The 22,847-nt window shown below is 44.2% G+C and overlaps 1 protein-coding gene across 2 annotated transcripts in view; it reads left to right on the plus strand.

Moving 5' to 3' along the window:
• The window catches only part of ANGPT1 (angiopoietin 1), a 375,883-nt gene that overhangs the window by 158,042 nt on the left and 194,994 nt on the right, over positions 1-22,847 (plus strand). For both annotated transcript variants that reach the window (XM_075582478.1, XM_075582477.1), the window contains exon 2: positions 8,389-8,544. In XM_075582478.1, coding sequence (XP_075438593.1) covers positions 8,389-8,544 — 156 coding nt within the window. The remainder of the gene's footprint in view (positions 1-8,388; positions 8,545-22,847) is intronic.

A 22,847-nucleotide genomic window follows, 5' to 3' on the forward strand; every position in this document is an offset into this window, starting at 1 on the left:
CAAAAAAAATTAATATATATATATATTTTCCCCCCATTCAAAATGTGCATCAATACAATCTGCACACTGACAAGTGATTAGCTAAGTTGCCGATCGATCCGTTCTCCTGTAATCGATCGCTGAAGCTTCGGCTCGGTGGTATATTAAATCCCTGTCACTGCAGCAGAAGATTACCCAAGATACAAAGTTCTGTGTGGAAGATCATGTGACCAGGCAGGCACTAGATACAATTGGTGCACTGCAAGAGAGAGGGCAAAAGGGGTGTGCCAGAGCCTGTCTCAGAAGAGCAAGGGGGTGTGACTTTGTAAATGGTTGCTATAGAAACAAAAATGCTTCTTACATTAGAATACATAACCATATGTACAGAAGTAACCAACATTACTCCACCTGGCACAAAATACACCATTGGGAGAAGTGGCCATTGTTTTAAATCAGCCAAGCACGAGAAGGGTGTTGGGTTACAGCACTATTTTACATGCGGGAGTATGTCAGCGGGTGCAATAATGTTGGCTGCATTTCTATAAATGTAAGTGAGTTTGCATTTCTGAAATAGCCATTTCCAATATGTGAGGTCTATTAAGCTTGTTCCATGATTGTCATTCTTAGGCAGTTCCTCTTGCTTGTAAGAGGAATGTTTACTTTTCCCATGCCCACTTTTAATCAAGTCAGGAATTTACATAATTATTTCACATGTATTTATAGAATGACTAATATTTGAAGATATTTGAAAACACTTTTCCTCCTGCTGATAAATAAAAATCAGTTGTAAAACGTACCTGACAAATCTGGAAAAATACTCTGAATTTAATGTAAGTAATGCAATCAAATGTTGTTATATAAGTATTTAGAGATCAAATATATTGTTTGTTTTCTAAGAAACCTTTTGACATTAATCTTGTGAGCAACATGTGTTTATATAAAAAGACTGGGGGAAATACAATTTTGAAGTAGCTTGCTTGAAATCACACACATTGCCTATATTTAAATTCCATTCAATGGCAGCTTTATTTTTCAGATTAAGATGCATGTTGGTTACCATGAAAACTACTCAATAAACATCCTTCTAAACAAATGCAACAGTCTTAACGCATAAATGTCTGGACCATTTTTCAGAATGTATTGTTGAATCTTTTGACAGGTTTATTTCAGAGAATAGTGCAAAGTTTTCTTCCTGCTCCCCCCCCCCCTGCTCGCGCCCCCCTCCTGCTTGGCTCCGGCGTCAAATGACGCCACGGGGTCATGTACGTGATTTCACGTGACCTCGCTGCATCATTTGACATCGGGTTGCCATGACGACGTTTCGCTGGAAGACAAGGTAGGTGAAGTTACAGAGGCCTCACGCAATCCCCGGCATTTAATTTAAATGTCTTAAGGGAAGAGCGGGACCCCTGTAACCGCCACACCCCCCCAGATAGTCTTGCTCCCCCCACTTTACGCACCCCATGCCATAGATGTTTTAATCAGTAACCCCATAGTACTGAAGTCTACCATGGAATTAATTGCTCATTGCTGAAAGCTAACTCAGATTGCTAATGTTTTCTATTATATAAACTCATCTATGACAAGACAAATGAGACACAAAAGAAAGCACAAATTATTGGGGATAATGTTTTATGTGTCATTTATACCTTCACAGATGAAATAATACACGCTGTTGACATTGTTAAATAATCTTTGAAACATGAAACCTTGTGAAAACAGATAAACTCATAAAATGTCTATTAGCCTCATTATACCTGGCAGACATTTAGAAGTCAGATTAAGAGAGATAGACTTTGAGAGCAAAATGTTGCCAGATACAGTAATATTTTTCACAAGCTGTAAGTGTTGATTTCCTTTTTTTGTTGCATATTAGTCCTTGAGAAGGTGAAATTAGATACACTCTACGGCTAAGAGATATTATCTGCTCTGCTGAAACCCTTATTCATATGTTTTAACTCTATTAAAGGGAAACAAATCAACTTCAACAAGTCCAAGAGCCTGCCCCATTTTCACGTTTTATGTTTAATCAAACTCTTCCATCAAATCAGAATTCATTCTTACACATCAATATACGCAGTAATAATGCTGTTTATGAAAACTGATATAATGAAGTCATTCCAATACCACTGGAAGCACATCAGTACAACCCAAGCCTCTCATCATATCGGGGATATGTAGGAAGCAGCGTTGCTACTGTTACTTTAAAAGTAACTCACTTCCCAAATTAATTAGAGCACTGAAAGAAGATATAAGGTGTTGGTCGAAATTCAATATCTCTTGGATTGGCAAAATATATAGCATAAAGAGGAATCTTCTCCCGCACATCTTGTATTTGTTCCAAACGCTCTCAGTGACTTTGAATTTGAAAGAAATAATTGAGTTACAAGCTACCATCTTCAAATTTATCTGGGGGGCAAAAAGGCAAGAATTAAAAAGCAAACACTGCTGAAACAACCGACAGAGGGTGGCTTGACGGTACCTTGCTTGGTATCATATTATCGAGCGGCCCAATTATGCCAACTTTCCCAATGGCAGACGAGTCCTGAATTGAAAAGATGGGTTGCATTGGAGAGCATGGCTTGTTCCCCATTGGAACTAAGCAATATATTATGGATTCCAAAAATAGCAAGAAAAAAAGCTATACACCCGCCGCTATCCTCAATGACCAATTCATTGGCAATTTGGGATGCTGTCAAATTTAAATGTGGACTTACATCCAAAAACACCCTGATGGCACCCTTATGGGGAAATCCGAACTTTGCTCCAGGTATGAATAGCGCAAATTTCCAGATCTGGAAACACAACAATTTATCAAGATTAAAGGATCTGGAGGACAGAAACAAAATCATAACATTTGAACAAATTAGAGCAGATAAAAATATCCCACACTCAGATTTCTATAGGTACCTCCAGATCAGAGACTTCTACAATAAATCTAACCCACATCCCCCATTGACGACATTTGAAAAGCTCTGTCTTAGAGAGACAAATACAAAGGGACTTACATCGCAGATGTACAGAGAAGTTGTTGGTTCTAGCACCAAAGTTACTCACAAATTAAAGTGGGAGGATGACCTAGGTGAGACCCTGGAGCTGGAGGAGTGGACCCAAATAGCAACAGCAGCCGCCAAGAGTTCGATTTGTACAACATTAAAGGAGAGCGCATATAAGGTCCTGATGAGGTGGTATCTTACCCCATTTAAACTATCAAAATGTGTAAATGGAAGCTCCCCATTGTGCCCAAGACAATGTGGAGAATCCGCTGATCTGTTCCATATGCTGTGGTCTTGCCCTCGGCTAGCTTCGTTATGGCGTAAGATCAAAGATTGGCCACAGAGGATTTTGGGCCTCAAAATTCCATTCGACCCCGGACTTTTCTTACTGAGTAGAGCCCACCAGGGTATCGCAAAAGTAGACCTCAAACTAATTGCACATTTTGCAACAGCTGTGAGGTGTGAGATCGCAGCATTATGGAAACAAAATGAAATTCCTACGATCCGCAAGATTCGGAATAGAATTTGGTACGTATGCCAGATGGAAAAATTAACAAGTTTGGTTAATGATACTGGTGAAAATTTCCTAGAAGTCTGGACGCCTTGGCTGGCTCAGACAGACATCCCAGCGGTGGAGAGAACCTCGATATTGCTTTAATAATCGTAGATGCGTTCTCCTATGATGCGGTAGTAAATGAGGCTCTGGAGGGTACCAGATGAAGTCTTTAAACAAAGCAGACACACCACTAAAATTAACCACCAGGAATATGAAGATACGTCTCGAGTCCGAAGACGCTGGGCGGTGTCGTGGCCTCCCAACCACCCCCCTCCCTTTCCCCCTCCGTCCCTCCTTTCTTCTGTTAACTATTATTTATCCTTATGTTTTGTTATACTTTGTTAATTACTGAATATTGTCTGTGTACAGCTGAGATGCATATGAGATATCAATATCGCATGAGGCAGTAATGGTTATAAGATGTATTAATGCTGTGATTTAAAAAACAATAAAAATTACAAGTTATAAAAGTAACTCACTATAGTCCAGATTCCCCAAGCTCCATCAATATCATTAACGTTACATTAACCTTATTTAATGGTCATTAATTAGAATGCTGTATTCACTAAAGCCAATGAACATGACAGTAACCAGGATTTATTCTCATTACAACAGTAGCATTATGTTTCATGGCTGCTAGTCTTAACGAGGCGTCAATAAAGTGAAATGTTACTTATCCACTATTCACCAAGCTCTGTTAATCTTAACGCTTGGAAAAAAATATTAATATTTAAGTTCCACTGTACTTAAAATTGGCTGTTATTCCCAGCCAGGTCCTGGAGAGGAGTCAGAATAACAAGACTACTAGATGATAAAAGTGAATAAAATAAACTTTTATCATCTTTAATATATGAAACGTTGTAGTCCAAGTGACTAGTTAGTTATGGGCGACCTTACACTAGATTGCATAGCGAAGAGGCTAATAGGGCATTGCTTGACAATGCCTTACTAACCCTTATGGTAAATAAAGGGTTAAACACCACCTTCCAATTGGGGCCCAATTTACACTCTATGGGACACATACCCCCATCACTGAACCTCCCTACTCCTTTCCAATGAAGCACACCTACTGTAATAATCCTCCAACCTCACACACTGTAAAAAAGCTTACAGCCCTATTAGCTAAAGTTGGCTAATAGGGCTGTAATGGAACCAAATAAATAAAATAAAATATGAGAGAGAGAGAGAGAGAGAGAGAGAGATCCTTATCCCTTGAGTCCCAGTAAGGCTACCTAGGCTCTCTCATGGAGATCCTAAGTAGCCTTGTTGGCACCAAAGGGGTTAATGTTAAAATAAAACCTCTTATCCCATCTATGTTGCACTCCTACAAGGTCCATATAATGCCATTGGTGTTCATCAATGAGTCATCCAAAATCTTGATTGAAGCACCCTGTCCTCTCTTGCTCTTTTGATATTAGTTTAAAAATAAAACTTTTCTTCATCCTCAATGTCCTCACTCTGCCATTAAATTGTTATGTGAGGGCACTGCCCTTATTTAGAGTCGTCACTGTAGTTGCCTAAGTTATAAATCAACCGATTGGATTGGATTGACCATGTGGTAACTGCTCACACCAATGACATAGGATGTTGGAGGAATGTCTCTTCTCACATAAAAAAAATATGTGTTACAGTTATATATATACCTGTAACGAAATGTGCATAGATAATATCAAAATCACTAATGTGGGCACTCTTGTTTTGATTTTGTGTTTTGGTTTTGGACGTGGGTTTTCTGTTCTGGGTTTGAATGAGAGTTTTATGTTTTGGTTTTGGACATGGGTTTTGTGTTTTAGACTTGGATTTTGTGTTTTGGTTATGGACGTGGGTTTTCTGTTCTGGGTTTGAACGAGAGTTTTATGTTTTGGTTTTGGACATGGGTTTTGTGTTTTAGACTTGGATTTTGTGTTTTGGTTATGGACTAGGGGTCTGTTTTGGGTTTGGACATGGGTTTTGTGTTTTACTTTTGGACGTGAGTTTTGTGTTTAAACGTGGGTTTTGTGTTTGGACGTGGGTTTTGTGTTTGGATGTGGGTTTTTTTACTTTGTGTTTGAACGTGGGTTTTCAGTTTGGATGTAGGTTTTGTGTTTGGACGTGGGTTTTATGTTTTGTTTTGGACGTGGATTTTTTGTTTGGATGGGTTTTATGTTTTGGTATTGGACGTGGGTTTTTTGTTTGGATTTGTTTTGTGTTTTGTGTTTGGACGTGGGTTTTGTGTTTTGGTTTTGGGCGTGGGTTTTGTGTTTAAACGTGGGCTTTGTGTTTTGTGTTTGGACGTGGGTTTTGTGTTTGAACGTGGGCTTTGTGTTTTGTGTTTGAACGTGGGTTTTGTGCTTGAATGTGGGCTTTGTGTTTTGTGTTTGAACGTGGGTTTTTTGTTTGGACATGAGTTTTGTGTTTTGTTTTTGAACATGGGTTTTGTGTTTTGTGTTTGTATGTGGGTTTTGTGTTTTGGGTTTGGATGTGGGTTTTGTGATTTGGGTTTGGACGTTGGGTTTGTGTTTTGTGTTTGGATGTGGGTTCTGTGTTTGGGTTTGGATGTGGTTTTGCGTTTTGGTTTTGGATGTGGGTTTTGTGTTTTGGGTTTGGACGGAGGTTTTGTGTTTTGGGTTTGGATGTGGGTTTTGTATTTTTGGTTTGAATGTGGGTTTTGTATTTTGGGTTTGGATGTGGGTTGTGTTTCCATGTGGGGTTTGTGTTTTGGTTTGGACGTGTGCTTTGTATTTTGTGTTTCGATGTGGGTTTTGTATTTTGTGTTTCGATGTGAGTTTTGTGTTTGGATATGGGTTTTCTGTTTTGTGTTTGGACGTTGGTTTTGTGTTTTGACATTGGTTTTGTGTTTTGGTTTTGGACGTGGGTTTTCTATTGTGTGTTTGTTCCTGGGTTTTGTGTTTGGACATGGGTTTTATATTTTGGTTTTGGACATGGTTTTTGTGCTTTGGGTTTGGATGTGGGTTTTCTATTTTGTGTTTGGACGTGGGTTTTGTGTTTGGACATGGGTTTTGTGTTTTGGTTTTGGACGTGAGTTTTGTGCTTTGGGTTTGGACGTGGGTTTTGGTTTTGCCAACACGTATTTATTTGGTTTAATTTTTTTATCAAATGATGGAAAAAAGTCAAAATTAGCTTGAAAATACTAAAGTAGCATAATCGAGTATGCTTAAAACAAGTATAAAATCCTAATAAACAGGATACATACTGTAGACTCCTTGCCTTTGACAGCCTCCAGAAACAGTGGTCTCTGCTCAGAAGCCTCTCATATTTCATACAGTAGTTTTGTTTGAGTTTGGAGAATCTTATAGCAGCAACCCTATCACGACAGAATAACACGTCTTCAACATGTACTCCTTGTAGCAATTTATTTTGATGAAACTGCTGCACAATTCATTCAAATAAATAAATGTCACAATACTCAATTATATCACTGCTTGAAAAATCTGTGTTATATTATATTTCATGAGCATTAAACTGCTTATTCTGTAATAGGAAACTTAGTAGGACAATTAGCTATTTTAAATGCATAATTCATCATCATGGAAAAAATATACAGACCCACATTTTTTCCAGAAGCCTTTAAGTTCTTAAGATTGTGTAAAGTTGATATGAACAATAACAAATTGATGCATAGATTGTTTGTACAACTCAAGGGTGGGAACGCCTGCAATGTACTTCAGACTAGTAATGGGATTGGAAAGCTGTAATAGTGCAAAATAATTATATTGGCATGAAATTTCAGAGGAGAACCAAATGAAATAAGCAATATTTTTAATGAAATTCATACATGCAAAAACAATTAGTTTTGTGTAGTAGTTAGGTTATTCATTAAGCCACAATAGTGCCAATTGTGATGCTATTACACGGAAACTCCCATTGAGTTAAAGCGGCACTGAGTTTAATGAATAACCCTGCAAGAGCCCATACTATATTGATACCATTCCGTTATGCAGGATAACACACCAATGCAAAAAAATGTGTTGCAGAACAAAAATGAAAAAAGACGTAAAAGCTAGTTTCTGAGGATAACACAGTCCACACTAAAATATATTTTGATAACGAAGCTTATTACATGTTAGTTTTCATGAACCAGAGAAGAAAAAGCCATTTTTATTTTTTATTTGTGTAATGAGAATAACCTTACATGAGAAAATGATGTAAATACCATTCTAATATATTTGGTTTCCACAGACATTTAATCATTCCCAAAATGAAACGTAAACTTTTTTGTTTCTCTTAAAATCAAGCTGATTCCTCTTTTCCTTGGTCCCCCAGAATTCTTGACTACTGTAGCTATAAACTAATACTGTAGTACTGTATTCCCTTCTCGTGGAGGACGACTTGTAGTTTGTGTACGATTCCCTCCTTATAAAAGTGCATGACATAATAAGTGGAGGATAGCTTAATAATTAAAACAAAATCTCATACAGTAGTTTCTGACTTTGTTCTGTGTGTGCTCATTTGCATGTAATTTCCCAGAATCCTGTGCTGCAGTCGAAGCACTATGTGCTAAGAGATAATGGTGAAAGGCAGTGTTGCAGACCTGTCTGAAAAATGTGAATGTGCTCACACGTGATATTTTTATTTGCTGTATGGTGGAGTTTTTTTTCTCACACTTATACCTACATAACCTATTTAATGTGTGGTTAACTTTTTTTTCAAATAGATCAAACACCTATGTTTCATTTCTTAAACACATCACTGTTTTAATTAACTTTGCTCCTAAAAGGACTGCACGTTTATTTATGCTGTCAGACTTTGCCTTGTCCCTGGTATTTTCTTTCCCCAATTCCCCATGTTGTTAAATATCTGTGTCTCACAAATGAAATCTTGTAATTGACACTTATTTTTCCGATTTCTGTTTATTAGCTGGAGAACTACATTGTGGATAATATGAAGTCTGAGATGGCTCAGATGCAGCAGAATGCCGTTCAGAATCATACCGCCACAATGCTGGAGATTGGAACTAGTCTATTAAGCCAAACGGCCGAGCAGACAAGAAAACTCACAGATGTTGAAACACAGGTATGTCTACTGGGTAACAGTAATCAGCCTTGAACTACATGAATCATTGTTATGACCTAAGAACAGTAAGTGTTTCCACAGTGCTTGTTAAACAAATTAAATATTCAAACTGGAATTATTAGCCCAAAGAGTATGGAACTGAATGTTCCTTGTTACACTGGTTGATTACATATAATGAATATATTGAATGCAGCATTCATTTGTAGGTTAAGGTCAGCCAGTAAACTAAACAACATTTAAGTTCAAATAAACACCACAGCTAATAGCTGTGAGTAATACATATGTCAGTCTAAATACATTAGTTTGGTCTATTAACATAGCTTTCATCTACATTATTAATTTCCCATATACTAGGTTCCCACTTGTATTTATTTTCTTAGAAATACTACCCGACATTCAAAATTATTGCACCTGTGACATTTTTACAACTTCTAAATGAAGAGAAACAAGGATTAATGCATTGATCATTATGCAGTTACTGTATGTATGTACATTGCTTTACAAGAACGCTGTATAAAGTCTGTGTTTTTGATCAGCTGAGTCCAAGAAAACTCTGACACAGTTAAAAAAAAAAAAAATCAAAACAGTTAAAAAGAAAAATCTATACTTTAAAAAGTAACAAATAGGAGGTACCCCGCTACAGCTAGATAATGTATTGGAAATGATTGAGGGTAAGGTGCTCTGGGTGGTGAAAATGGATAGGTAGTTATAGAGAGCAAGAACCCAGTTTAGCACTCAGTGCCCTAATTGAATGTTTGGGGAGTATATTAAAATAAACTTTTAATGGTCATCAGTATTAAAATAATGGGGTTACAAGTCCAATGATTAGACACACACATTAAATCCAATGTTTTGTACTTAAGGCACCCAGGATTATATATGTAACGGGTATTCCCCCACCCAATCGCAGATATAGTGTGAGTGCGGAGAACCTACTGTTACCAGGTGTGGTGCTTTACCTGTTAGGCTCACAGGAGGGCTGAGCTTCTGCCACGGGGAACCTGGGGCAAGTATATTATGAGTAACCCTATACTCGGTGCAGCGCCTCCACCTGCGATGGCTCCCAACAGAGGGGGAGTGGTTCCTCGCAGGACAATATATATCACTCAGCACACAGTATGTATAACAACCAATACCTTTACTAGTGTAACCATACGCATACATAACAATCAATAGATCAACAGGTGTCCCTCTCTAGAGGAGACACTAACTAAGGCGTCTCGCAGGACGCTACCCCCTTCACCAGGTGATCCCACCCCGTGTCCAGTAACCACATACACAATATGTCTGCACCCTTAAGGGAGAAGATATGTGTGACTGTGCAGTCACTGGTCCCGTGTGAATAATATAGGTAGGATCGTTGGTGCACTTGTTGATAAGGGTTACCTGACGAGCACTCCAGTGCTCGGGCCTGCAACGGAGCTTCGCAAAGGATCCGATGACGGATGAACACAGGAACTACCATCCGGGGCGATCCCACCCGGATGGCCTCTGCAGCAACACCGATGATCTGCGCCCAACCCTGGAGATAGTCTCTGTATCTTTATCACAGACTTGAGCCCAAGTCTCTTCTCAGGAAGAGCAGCGTCTGCTGTGTCCCTATCTATCACTAGTGCTACGATGACGGTGTCCCTAACCTAGGGCCTGTCCCTGTAGCACCACAAGCTGGGGAGTGAAGACCTACCTGGGGCCTAGGGGTTAACTGGCCTAATCCGTTCCCCTAGCTCTCCTGGCACTCACTGACACTCCCAGCCCCTGCAGCAATGCACTGCAATCTACACACGATGCCCTCTTGTCAGCCCTCACAGCACTAACAGCTGTGACTTGACAAGATTGCACCCCACACGCACCTAAGGGCAGGGTCCCTAACCTAGGGGCCGTCCCTTATTAATTACCCACTAACCTGGTGGGGAGTTGGGGCCTGTCTGGGACCTGGGGAACCTTACCTGGTGTAAGAGCCACTTGCTCACTACACCCTTCCTTCCCCTTCTATCTCCCAGCTCCAACTGCCGTTGCTCAGCGCGCGAAATGTATCTATCTGCCTCTACAGGGAGATACTCTAACCCTATTGGCTCCCTGGCGTCACGTGGGGCGCTGCTGAGGCTCATGGGACTTGTAGTCTCTTCCAAGAGCCTTCCCTGGTAGGCTAGTGTTCGCGCGCTTATCACTGCGCATGCACGAGTCTCCACTGGCCACCGCAACTCCCTGACTATCTGCGCATGCGCGATCCCGCGCACGCTCGCGCAACCCGTCATGGCGGCCCCCGCTATCCGGGTACGCCGCCGAGCCTCCGAGCGCTCGAAGCGCTCCCTGCACTGGCCCCCACCCTCGTGTTGTGCCGGCGGGTCCATCGCTGCCTCTGGCGGCACCCGTGACCGCTCGGCACTTCGGGAGGGGGGTCTCTGGGACATGGAGGGCACCGGGGCTACATATATAATAGGAACAATTGAGTGGGATTAAATCAAAGTTCCCAGGGGAGCTGGTGTGCAGCTGACCGTAATGAGGTGTATCTTAACACAGCAGGGGTAGGGCATAGGTGAGGGATGTATATATATAGGCAGTCACTATTAGTGTTGGACTGTCCTATTACGTTTGTATGCTGGTCTACATTAGGGTCAGCTGCACACCAGCTCTCCTGGGAACTTTGATTTAATCCCACTCAATTGTTCCTATCATATATAATCCTGAGTGCCTTAAGTACTCAACATTGGATTTAATGTGTGTGTCATAATCTATACTTTAAAAAGGCAAGGAAAACAGCAACATTTTCTTTTTTAAGGACGTCTTTTATAATCTTGCAGGACCTATTACCTGGGAGAGCACAACATAGCAGAACTGAGTCAGAAGAAGATTTAGGGGCTGATTCAATATACAGATGTAACAGGTTGGGGTATGTTGAGATATTCTGCAGCTACTGCTAATCAATCCTATGGAATATGTAATATTATGCATTTTCTGGGAGAACAATGTAGTGCCGTAGGCCAGTCCTTTTTTGGGTAGTTTGATTTTGATTAAATATAAATAAGTAGGCAAGAGTTTTAATATTTTTGTTTGAGTTAAATGGCAGTGAAAATTCTTGTTGCTCTAATATCCAGCCCTAAAAACAGGGCCACAAAAACGGATTAAAATGCCCAAGTGGTTTTAAAAAAAAACCTCAGAAAATATACAAAAATATTATTTTTTCCTGATATTAACAGTTCAGCTTTAGCCATACTGGTTGCTTTAAAGCAGTAATTTGTGATGCTCAAGATTCTTTTACATTTCTTTATAAGAAACATATCCCGAACCAGTGGTCCCCCAGGTTTGCTTCATGCTCCCTCAACATCCAGGGACTCCCCCTATTTCCCGCAGTCTGGCTCTCTGGCAGAAAATTGCCACAGGATCAGGGATCGCTCCCACATGCAAGTGATGAAGTTGCAGCTTTCTATTGTTGACCCTGACAACCCTGTCTGTAGTTTTTTTTTTTCCTTGCCACTTAAGCCCTGGGAGTACTTCTGCTTTAAACTAGGAAAACATGACCAAGTAGTGAATGATAAGTTTAAAGCAGAAATCACTCCCATTTGTTTTTTTCCACACACAGTTTTTCTAGAATTGTAATCGGGGGGCCCCCAAAACTAAACAGTGCTATTTTTAGCTCCAGGGACCTCCTGCTTTCCCAAAATACTTACAGCTTTAGTTGCCTGTGTTCCCTTTAGGGAAATCAAAATGGCCATCCAGGCTCACGGGTCCCCCTGGCCAATAGGAAGCTGTCACGTAATCAAGGGGATAACATTGGGTTGGATAGCTGATTAACAACGAAAAGGTTAATTATCTCGGTAACCAAGCGATCCCCGGAGCTAAAATAAAGCATGGATCAGCATTGAAGTTATTAGGGCTTTCCACACTGTATAGAATAAGGGCGTAAGTCATTGAATATATTAAATATATATATATTTCAAAAATATATTAAATTAAACGTTAACCTCCCGCAGCCTCTGGATGTAAGTTCTAAGTTGTAGTAGCTCTGGGGAAGTGTAGATTCATACTCCTAAATTCACCTCTAAAGTATAAGCAGTTATCTAACAAATGTATGTATTTATTTAGTTGGACAAAGTAATAATACTATCAATAATAGTATGATAATGTCAATCAATGCAATTCTGTCCTATCCCATAATAAGGGGGTAAAAGAGGGATTTGAGAGGAACTGACATTAGGGGAATATAGCTATATTAAACCTCTCAAATACTAATATTAAAACAATCAATACATTTTAATGACAATAACACTATTTTGTTATAATTACATATGTCTATACTGTATAACTCACTGCTTCTTAACGTAAAAAAACCCCGAACATGTATAGATATATGTAGCCATGCTTAATAATGACTGCATACATCTTCCCTGTTGGCAGTAAGTCCTGGTAAGTACAGGCCTGCCAACAGTAGTTATGGAGGTTTTCCCTCACACCCTGGTGTGGTGCCCTGTGTAAGGAAGGGAGTGGCTGTATGCTCTGAGTCCCTGGATAGTGACATCAGAGATGCGTTGCCCCCTGAGGTATAAAGGGCACAACACTGTCAGTTAGTGTTGTGGCAAGTGTTAGCCAGCAGTTGTGTGAAGCAGCTGGTAAAATGTATGCTACGGCATAAGGGATTGGAGGAATACTTTTGTGACCCTAGTGCAGTAACTAGTGGTAGCAGAGTGACCAATCAAGTCTGTCTAAGCCACACTGTGTCCAGGGACCTGGCGCAGTGGTGATCTCCCTAGGAGAAAGGGAATCCCACTTCAATACGGGAGGGCGTACCTGGCAAAGGGACAGCACGACGAGATGTGCGGCTAGAGCCGGCAGCTGCATGGGGCAGTCTGCTACATCCCAATCTACAATAAAGATGCCATGTTCAAAGAAACCCCCACTGTGTGAGTGTGAGATTACTCAACAGTGGCAGTCACCACCAAGAAGGAGTTCCTCATCAGGACCATCTCCCTGCGGAAGCATAGATCCTGATGAGGTGGAGGCGCTGCACATGAAGTAAGTTGGACTCGTAACCACTACCTCAGCTACCTGTCCTGATGATATCCTCTATAACACCAAGCGGGAGACTCAGGAGTCCTGTTACTTGCAGGTGCACCACCGCACACGACCTTGTAATGGGGACCGGTTAGACCACATGGGCCAATGTGAGATTGGGTGGGTCAGACAAGGGGGGTCCAGCCGTTACAATTGGAGGCGCTGCTGAGAGACCTGTTAACAGGACAGGCTTTTGCTAGGCACACGCTAGGAAACAGGGAGAGTGTCTGCTGCCACTTTGTGCTGCGTGGGACAGAGCCAGGGGTAGTCAGGGAGATGCTGGAGCTGCATGCCGCAAAGACGCCTTGGGATCCGTTAGGGGTTAGTAAGTCTGGAGCAGGGGGCTATTGCTGTTCTAGTCGCCTTGAGGTAGTGCTAGCGGGGGACGCCTGAAGGGGTAAACTGGTAACTTAGGGCAGGAATTCTGGAAGGGTCCGCACTAGGCTAGCCAAAAGTAGGTCGACGCCCAAAGTACTGCATGGAAGAGCCAGAGTACTCTAGTCTCCATTCCAGACCACTTACCAAGGAGCACAGACTGGAGGAACGTGTTACAGTAGACACAGAAAGAGTGAGCCTAGCCTGAGGTAGTGCAAACACGAGTCAGATCTACGTTAGGTACACAAGGTGGTGCACAAGGCATGTTTATTGTACGGATGTGGTAGCTGCCCCGCAGAGCGGAGCTCAATGTACAGGAACGCAGTGTTCAACGATAAAGAGAGACCTGTCAAAATGGAGGATCTGCACAGAGCAGAAGGTCCAGAATGGCAGGGAGAGAGAACCGTCAGAATGGAGGATCTGCACAGAGTAGAAGGTCCAGGATGGCGGGGAGAGAGAACCACAAGAATGGAGGATCTGCACAGAGCAGAAGGTCCATGATTGCGGTCAGAGGAAGAACACGCATATGAACTGTGCGTGGACGAAGAACAAGCTACAGGAGAGACTCTTGTGTGTTTGTTGTGGAATGGCGTGAAAGCCGTGGCTGCGCCGTGTTTATCATGTTTTTGTTCTCGGGATGATACCCCTGAGAATAATGAGCATGACAGTGTTATCCGATGGGAGGAACGAAATGGACTTTGTTATACCCCAATTAACAAACAGCCAGACGCTACCTTCAATGGGAAAATGGACAATACTTACCAAGATGGCGGTTCCCGCGTTCCCGGGACACCGCGTGGGCATGCTGCAGAAAGTCTTGCAACTTTGCAGTTTGCTAATTGTTGGTCAGGATTGGCGCCAACGAGAAAACTCCACCCCGATGGGGAGTTTGGCGCGAAAGCTGGAGCCGCGCCCTCATGGACTATGACTCACTCTGCCCCAGTGCTGGGTCAGCCTACAAGTCTACGAGACATCCCCCTAGTTTCAACCAGGGGGAGTGGTTTGCAGTTCCACCGGATGTCGACAGAGAAAGTAGGAGGAGGGGTTGCTAAATCAGCCCATGCCCTTCAGTTGCGAAGAGCCATTGACCAGTACAGACCTCTGAAACGAGTGCCTCCACTGGTGAATATGGCTGCAGTTGCTGATAAAGTGGACCAGAGTCCATTGATCTCTACTCATCCCTACTCGGCTCCAGGAGGCTTCCTGGTCATCCGTGTGGAGGGTGTGGAGACTGTGGCATGTCTCTGCCTGCAGTGCAGACTGCCGGGCGGAGCCGTGGGCAGTGAGGCCCGATGCCCCCACTGTGGACTGCAGTACATGTGGCCCATGACCACTTTTGGACCGGTACAAGCGGTGGGAGTAGCAGGAAATGTCCCGATGCCGATCGACGAGCAGCCGGGAGCGCTATGGGATGAGAGTGCAGGTCCCGCGGAGTCGGAGTCAGGTTCGGTGCTCCCGACGGAGAAACCCAGCCATCGGAGAGGTAATCACCGAGGAGCCCATCGCCGGTCTCCTACTGGGATGCCTCGGCCGAATTGCCAAGTGGAATCCTCGGACGAGGAGTGTGCTAGACTGTCGAGTAAGATGGTCATAAAGAGGGACTGCCATACTATTGGTACGCCCTGGAGAGATGCCATTCCCCGTGGTGTGGAGACACGGAGTCGAGTGTCTCCAGTACCGCGACCACCCGATCGCCGGAGTCCCACTGCCGTGGTGACTAGTGGATCGGAAGGAGGTCGATCCACCCCGACCCTGCGAGGTACTAAGATGACACCGTGCCTGTCGCAGACCCAGGGGGTGGAGGAAAAGGAAGAGCGAGTCCAGAGCCAGACTGGATCGCGCAGCAGACGGGCGTTGCCAGATGTCCTCGTGGAGGAAGAGATCCCGATTGGGGATCCAACCCAAGATGGCGTCGAAGCACGTGCGTGCACGGAGGAGATTCCAGATGACCAGAGCGGCATCGAGTGGGCGATGTCAGCGCCTCTGCGGTCGAGCAGCGGAAGCCGATCCCCTACTACCAGGGGAAGCGGGCGTTCGAGTTGCAGAACAAGAAGCCCAGCTGCTGGAGTCAAGAAAGGACTTTGTGGCGAAGTTAAGGCACGTATTGCTGGAGAGCAGGTCGTAACCCTGTTAATGCCTACTGTCCGGTCCCGTCCCCCTACCCCGGCCACTCCCAAAGTTAGTCCCAAGGCCCTAGTTAAAGCTCCTGTCCCTGTCACTTCTTCAGGTGGGTCCACTTCTAGTTTGGGGGTGTCAAGGGATTCCCGGGGTCCTATCCAAGAACGGACTGGAAGCCTGGACTGGGGAACGTCCGATAGTGGATCGGAGGGTGGAGGGAGGATTACTCGACATGGGTCGATGGCCAGCGAGAGCTATAGCGCGCTGGGTATTGAGGGCGGACACTGGTCACAGAGTAAGAGCCAAGTGGGGCGATCTGAGGGTACGTCCGGGGTATCTTTGGGTGGGCCTGATGAGGAGTCAATAGAGGAGTCTATAGAACCTAGCTCCGAAGAACAGAAGGAGACTAGGTGGTGGGCCCCGTTGTACGAGGGGTATGTTGCTTGGTTCGACCGCACCCGATTTATCCTAGAAAGGGAGGGGGTGGTTGATCACTGGTGGGCTGCTGGTGACTTTGATAACGAGGCATACCTTAGGGCCCTAAGGGCAAGGTGGGATCGCATCCAGGCAGGCCTTATTATCCCAAAGGGGTCCGCAGGGTTGGATGACCCGGTAGAGACCGATGAGCCCCTGTCATGGGTGCTGCCCGGGGCTGCTGGCGAAAGTAAGTTGACCAGGGCTTGCCGAGCTAAACGGGCTATTGCGGCAAAATACAGAAGGTCGCATGGGCTTGATTACCCGTATGTCCCGGAACCTCTAATGAGAGAGATAGAGGAGAATAGGGAGAGATGGCTTAAAAACGATATCCAGCACTATATCATAGATAAAGGGGGAGCCATTAAAGGAATGCAGGCCGAGCAGAGGGTGTCCCAACTTATGCGGGTCTGGAAGATAGGACGCAGTGTGTACATGCACAAAGTGGTGTATTGCAATGAGCGAGGGGTACCACGGGAATACAGCGTGACTGTGCATGATGCCGCGGGGCGGGAGGTGAAGAAGCCAGATCCTCGACATTATTATTGATTAACAAAATAGAGTGGTCTGCTGTTTTCTTTAGCGCTCCCTGCTGGTCAGTGAGTGAGATGGGCTTGCATTATTATGTCAATGTGATGATGTTTGCCATGTTATTTGTGTGTTCTTTTGCAGTGTTTCCTGGCGCAAGGTACACCAAATTTAGTTCCCAGCCGGGACGGTGGGTATTAACCAGGGGGAGTATGTAGCCATGCATAATAATGACTGCATACATCTTCCCTGTTGGCAGTAAGTCCTGGTAAGTACAGGCCTGCCAACAGTAGTTATGGAGGTTTTCCCTCACACCCTGGTGTGGTGCCCTGTGTAAGGAAGGGAGTGGCTGTATGCTCTGAGTCCCTGGATAGTGACATCAGAGATGCGCCTGCCCCCTGAGGTATAAAGGGCACAACACTGTCAGTTAGTGTTGTGGCAAGTGTTAGCCAGCAGTTGTGTGAAGCAGCTGGTTAAATGTATGCTACGGCATAAGGGATTGGAGGAATACTTTTGTGACCCTAGTGCAGTAACTAGTGGTAGCAGAGTGACCAATCAAGTCTGTCTAAGCCACACTGTGTCCAGGGACCTGGCGCAGTGGTGATCTCCCTAGGAGAAAGGGAATCCCACTTCAATACGGGAGGGCGTACCTGGCAAAGGGACAGCACGACGAGATGTGCGGCTAGAGCCGGCAGCTGCATGGGGCAGTCTGCTACATCCCAATCTACAATAAAGATGCCATGTTCAAAGAAACCCCCACTGTGTGAGTGTGAGATTACTCAACAGTGGCAGTCACCACCGAGAAGGAGTTCCTCATCAGGACCATCTCCCTGCGGAAGCATAGATCCTGATGAGGTGGAGGCGCTGCACATGAAGTAAGTTGGACTCGTAACCACTACCTCAGCTACCTGTCCTGATGATATCCTCTATAACACCAAGTGGGAGACTCAGGAGTCCTGTTACTTGCAGGTGCACCACCACACACGACCTTGTAATGGGGACCGGTTAGACCACACGGGCCAATGTGAGATTGGGTGGGTCAGACAAGGGGGGTCCAGCCGTTACATATATCTTTATTTATATACTGTAGCGCCATCCAGGTACATAGTGCTCTACAGCAATAATACACGTGACGTATTGTAATATTACAACACATAATGGGAATAAGCGCTTCAGACATAAAAACAATAGGAAAGAGTCCCTGCAATATAAGTGGTACGGCAGAAGTGTTTGTTTAAAGAAAGGTCGTAAATGTGGAGAGAGATGGCGCTAGTCAGATATTAAGGGGAAGGACATTTCCAAGATGCGGGGCAGTGAGAAAGCTTTAGATACAAATAGAGTAGACGGAAGATATCCTTGAGCAAAACTCTAGAGTCGGGCAGGTGTTTAACGGGAAATTAGGGCTGAGATGTAAGGAGGGGCAAAAGAGTGTACAGCCTTAAAAGAGAGAAAGAGAGTCTTGTAAGTAAAACAGGATTTAATGGGAAGCCAGGAGAGGGACTTCAGTAGGAGAGACGCTGAGACAGATTTAAGAGAGAGTAAAGTGATCCTAGCAGCAGCGTTTAGGATCGATTGTATTGGAGACAGGTGAGAGGCAGGAAGGCCGGACAGTAGATGGTTACAATAGTTGAGTCGGGAGACAATAAGGGCCAGCGTAATAGTTTTAGCAGTAGAGCGACAGACCCCTGGTGTACCCCCACAGAGACATTGACAGAGAATGAGGAGGAGTTAGCAAACGAGACACCGAAAGTATGATTGGAGAGGTAAGAGGAATTCCAGGATAGAGTTCTGTTACGGATACCAAGAATATGGAGAATGTGAAGGAGAAGACAGTGGTCCACAGTATCAAATGCTGCAGGTGGAAGAGGAGATCAGCAGTGACACATCCTCCTCTGTGACGGCAGAAAAAGAGTAAAGGAAGGAAGCATGAGAGTTAGGAATAGGTATATAATATGAGTAGGATACAGACAGGATGCCTTGCTGAATGGAATCCACTTTTATTCCACTTGCAACAGTAAAAGCATTTTATACCATCATATTTTTTCATTGATTGTATTTTAAAGCAGCAGACTCCTACATACCCTGAAACATGAGAGAAGTTCAATCTGGGTGGGATACAGGGCTGCCAAGAGAGGGGACAGAGGGTATGGGCATCCCGGGCCCGTTGAGTGAGGGGGGCCCAGCCGCTCGCGGCCGCCGCCGGGCCCACCGTGTGTCAGGAAAAAAAAAGTGTAAAAAAAAATGAGGAGAGGGGATCCAATCAGGGCCCTCCTCATGGGCGGGGAGTGGGACGGACTTACAAGTTAATTTAAGCAACTGCACAGGCAGGAGAAGTGAGTTTGAATGTTCCCGGCTGTGCAGCTGCTTATTCACATACAACATAAACGTTAAGTATATTCTTACTTATCTGTACTGTGAGTGTGTGTCTCTGTATGTGCGTGTCTGTGTTTTTTTGTGTCGGTCTGTGTAGTGTGTGTCCGTCCCATTCAGACCCCCCACGGGCCCCCTTACCGGCATCCACCTCACCTTCCCCTCACCAGCATCCACCTTCCTCTCACCCCTACCGGCATAAGCACTATCCTCCGTGCACCCTCCCCAGCCAGGGCCTCACCCCCACCGCCATCCACCTTCCACTTCCCCCCAGGCTGAGGTGAGGTGTGAAATGGGGGGGCAGCGGGCAATACCGCCGACACGGGGGGGCCTTCTTAAAATGTTTGTCCCGGGCCCCACGATTTCTGTTGGCGGCCCTGGTGGGATAATAGAGAGTTCCTGGTGCTGGGATTCTCTCACCTCCAACATGTGTTACTGCAATCTCATGTTAACTGCCATTGACTTGAATGTGATATCCAGTATTGGATGTTAGTGAATCCCCATTCCCCACCAAGGTCAGCAAAAACACTGAGGAGCAGGGCATGATTTAATAAGCACGCTATACATTTGGTAGCACGCACGTATATTACATTGGATAAAAGAAACAAAATTACTTAATGATGAATGCTTGGATTCAGATCATGTCAGATAGAAGATTAAACGTGAGAGTAGGATTTAGTATGGATGAGTGAGCTGCATAACTTCCCCTTTTTCTAGGCAATCTGTCCCACAATGTTGTCATGATGTTGCCCGAAGGCATCCAATTTTGTATCACTTCCAACTGTGGAATACAGGCTTTTCAGAAGCACTAGAAGCACAGGCTCAAATGGGAATTTGAATTCATCTTGAAACTATTAAACAGGATTTTTTTGGGAGTGATTGTATCCTGAATAGAATACTACTTGTATCATTTGAATTGTCTTCATGCTTACAAGCATAGAGTGTTAGGCTGCGTCCATACAGGGGCAGACCGCGTGGACGCGTCCGCACGCTGAGCAATCAGACTGCCTAAAGGCAGTGATCGCGTCTATACAGCGTGCGGGCACGGGCGCGCGGAAGCGGGGGGGGGGAGGCGCGCGATGCGCGTGAAATCAGTCAAAACTTTCATTTAAATATAAGTTCTAAAATAAGCATTAACATAGAGTGCTTAACTATATTTCACCTAACAAATTCGGGGATAAGGAATGCACACCAGAAGCCACTTGTAACAAAAGTAAAACAATATATTTTTCAATAGTATAAAGTACAGTAAATAAAGATTAAAAAAAAAAAGCCAAATGAGTACACTTACACATCCCAAATCAAAAGCAAGTAGAAGGGCAGACAAGCTGACGACTAGCATTTCGGCTAATAGCCCTTTGTCTCCATATTGTGCCAAGTTTATTGAGGACTTTGCAGGGGTTCCATTTGCACCCACACTTGTTAAATACACTTTTCCTTGCCATTTGTATATAGATCTTTTGCTGCTGATCATCTCTCTCAGCTGGTGTGCTCTTCCATATAGATTTAATATAGTCTACACTTTATTTCTTACCATATCATGTATAGTTGCCAACATTCCCTAAATAACTTTCCCTGGCTGTGATTGCACAGTTTTGAACACTATCATACCACAGTGCACATTTTTCATGCTTTAATTGAGCAAAATGCTGCCCAGCACTCTATATATAAGAACTCCGGTGCCTGTCTCTTAAAGCAGTAGCCGGCACTGCTCACAATAATTTTTTTAATCTTACCTAAACCAGGGGGGCCATTAGAGCTGATCTGTTGTTTTCTGACCTCTGGGTCCTCCTGGTTCCAGATCACCAATCAGATGTATCCACCAGGCATATAGACACAAAATGACTACGAGCCAATGCTTGCTCCAGCGGACGGTAGAAAGTTGCAACACAGACTTTCTATTTGTGAGCCTCTCCCCCCCTCACCCCACCCCCTACCCATATTTGTCATATTTTTGGTGTCAAAACCAGCACAAAAATAAAGACAGATTTGGGGAGCCTGGGGGTTCTTTGGGTTCGTGGTAAGCCTGGTTTGGGTAAGCGTAAAACTTTTTTTGGGGGGTGGGGAATTGCAGTTTTAACCTTAGGGTATTAAACTGCAAGCACATAAGTCACTTATGGCAACAAAGTGCCAGTCACTCATACAGTACTTATTTGGACATCAAACTATTTTCACACAGTGATTGGCTGCACAATTTTAGACACTGTTGTACTACACTGTCCAGGCTCACAGACAGGTTTACCTGGGCCTAGGACTAAGACACTGACATGGTGCTAAGGACAGCAGCTGATTTGGGGGGGGGGGTGGGGGTGGGAGAGCTGGAGAGACCGAGCGCTTGAGGAACATAGGAGCTGGAGAGTGTGTCTGCCGGTGGTGTTTTCTTGGGGAGCCCAAAGAAGTAAGGGGGCCTAACTACATGGTTGGTCAGCCAGCCTCCCAGTTCCTCACCTCTACCTGGTCTGGGTTGACTTTCCCAGCTTTGTCCCCCGGTTGGCAGCCCTGACAGTGTCTATTTGTCTATGTATGAGCCAAATCCTCATAAATAGTGTTCTTACTTAGGGCACCAAATTGCCCATCACTCAAACAGTATATAAGACAATTAAATGCCGGTTACTCATTCCTAGGGCAACAAACTGCCTATCACTGCAGACAGCTTATTGCATTAAGTATACAGTAATGCACTTATACTTAACTTGCAGGGTTGGCTTTTGTTACCTTTGCGATGTAGGATGTCACCCATTTGTAGCATTCCCTCGGATAAAGGGGGCAACACAGTGATCATGAACACTGCTAACTATGTGACAGAATGTACACGCCTCCTGTCTGACCCTACATGTTACAAGACGCTTAAAAAGAGCCCCACAGAATTTTTCAAGAAAGATCTTAAAACCATCCTAACAACAGCCTTAGAGTCTAGGATCATATCCAAAAAAGAATATGAACAACTGTTAACCCCTGCACCAGTCCTTTCTACCTTTTACTGTCTACCAAAGATCCACAAGGGAACCTTGCCCCCCCCCTGGGAGACTCATTGTGTCCGGTATATCTAACCTTACGGAACAAAGTAGTAAATACATCGACCAAATACTACGACTGTTTGTTGACAGTTTACCATCGTTCCTTAGAGACACCAAGGACGCCCTTAACCGACTAAATGACATAGTCCTTGACAAAGACACACTACTGATCAGTCTTGATGTCGAATCGTTGTATACCTCTGTAGCCATGTGTAAGATTGGTGTACATATCTCTTTCTCATGCTGGCAGTAAACCTGGTAAGTATGCAGGATTGCCAGCAACAATCAATGGAGGTTTGCCCTCAAACCCTGGTGAGGTGTCATATATCCCCAAAGGAAGTGACAACATGCAATGTGCCCACACTTAGTGGT

The sequence above is a fragment of the Ascaphus truei genome, chromosome 2 (assembly GCF_040206685.1).
Source record: "Ascaphus truei isolate aAscTru1 chromosome 2, aAscTru1.hap1, whole genome shotgun sequence".
In the NCBI taxonomy this organism is placed as follows: domain Eukaryota; kingdom Metazoa; phylum Chordata; class Amphibia; order Anura; family Ascaphidae; genus Ascaphus; species Ascaphus truei.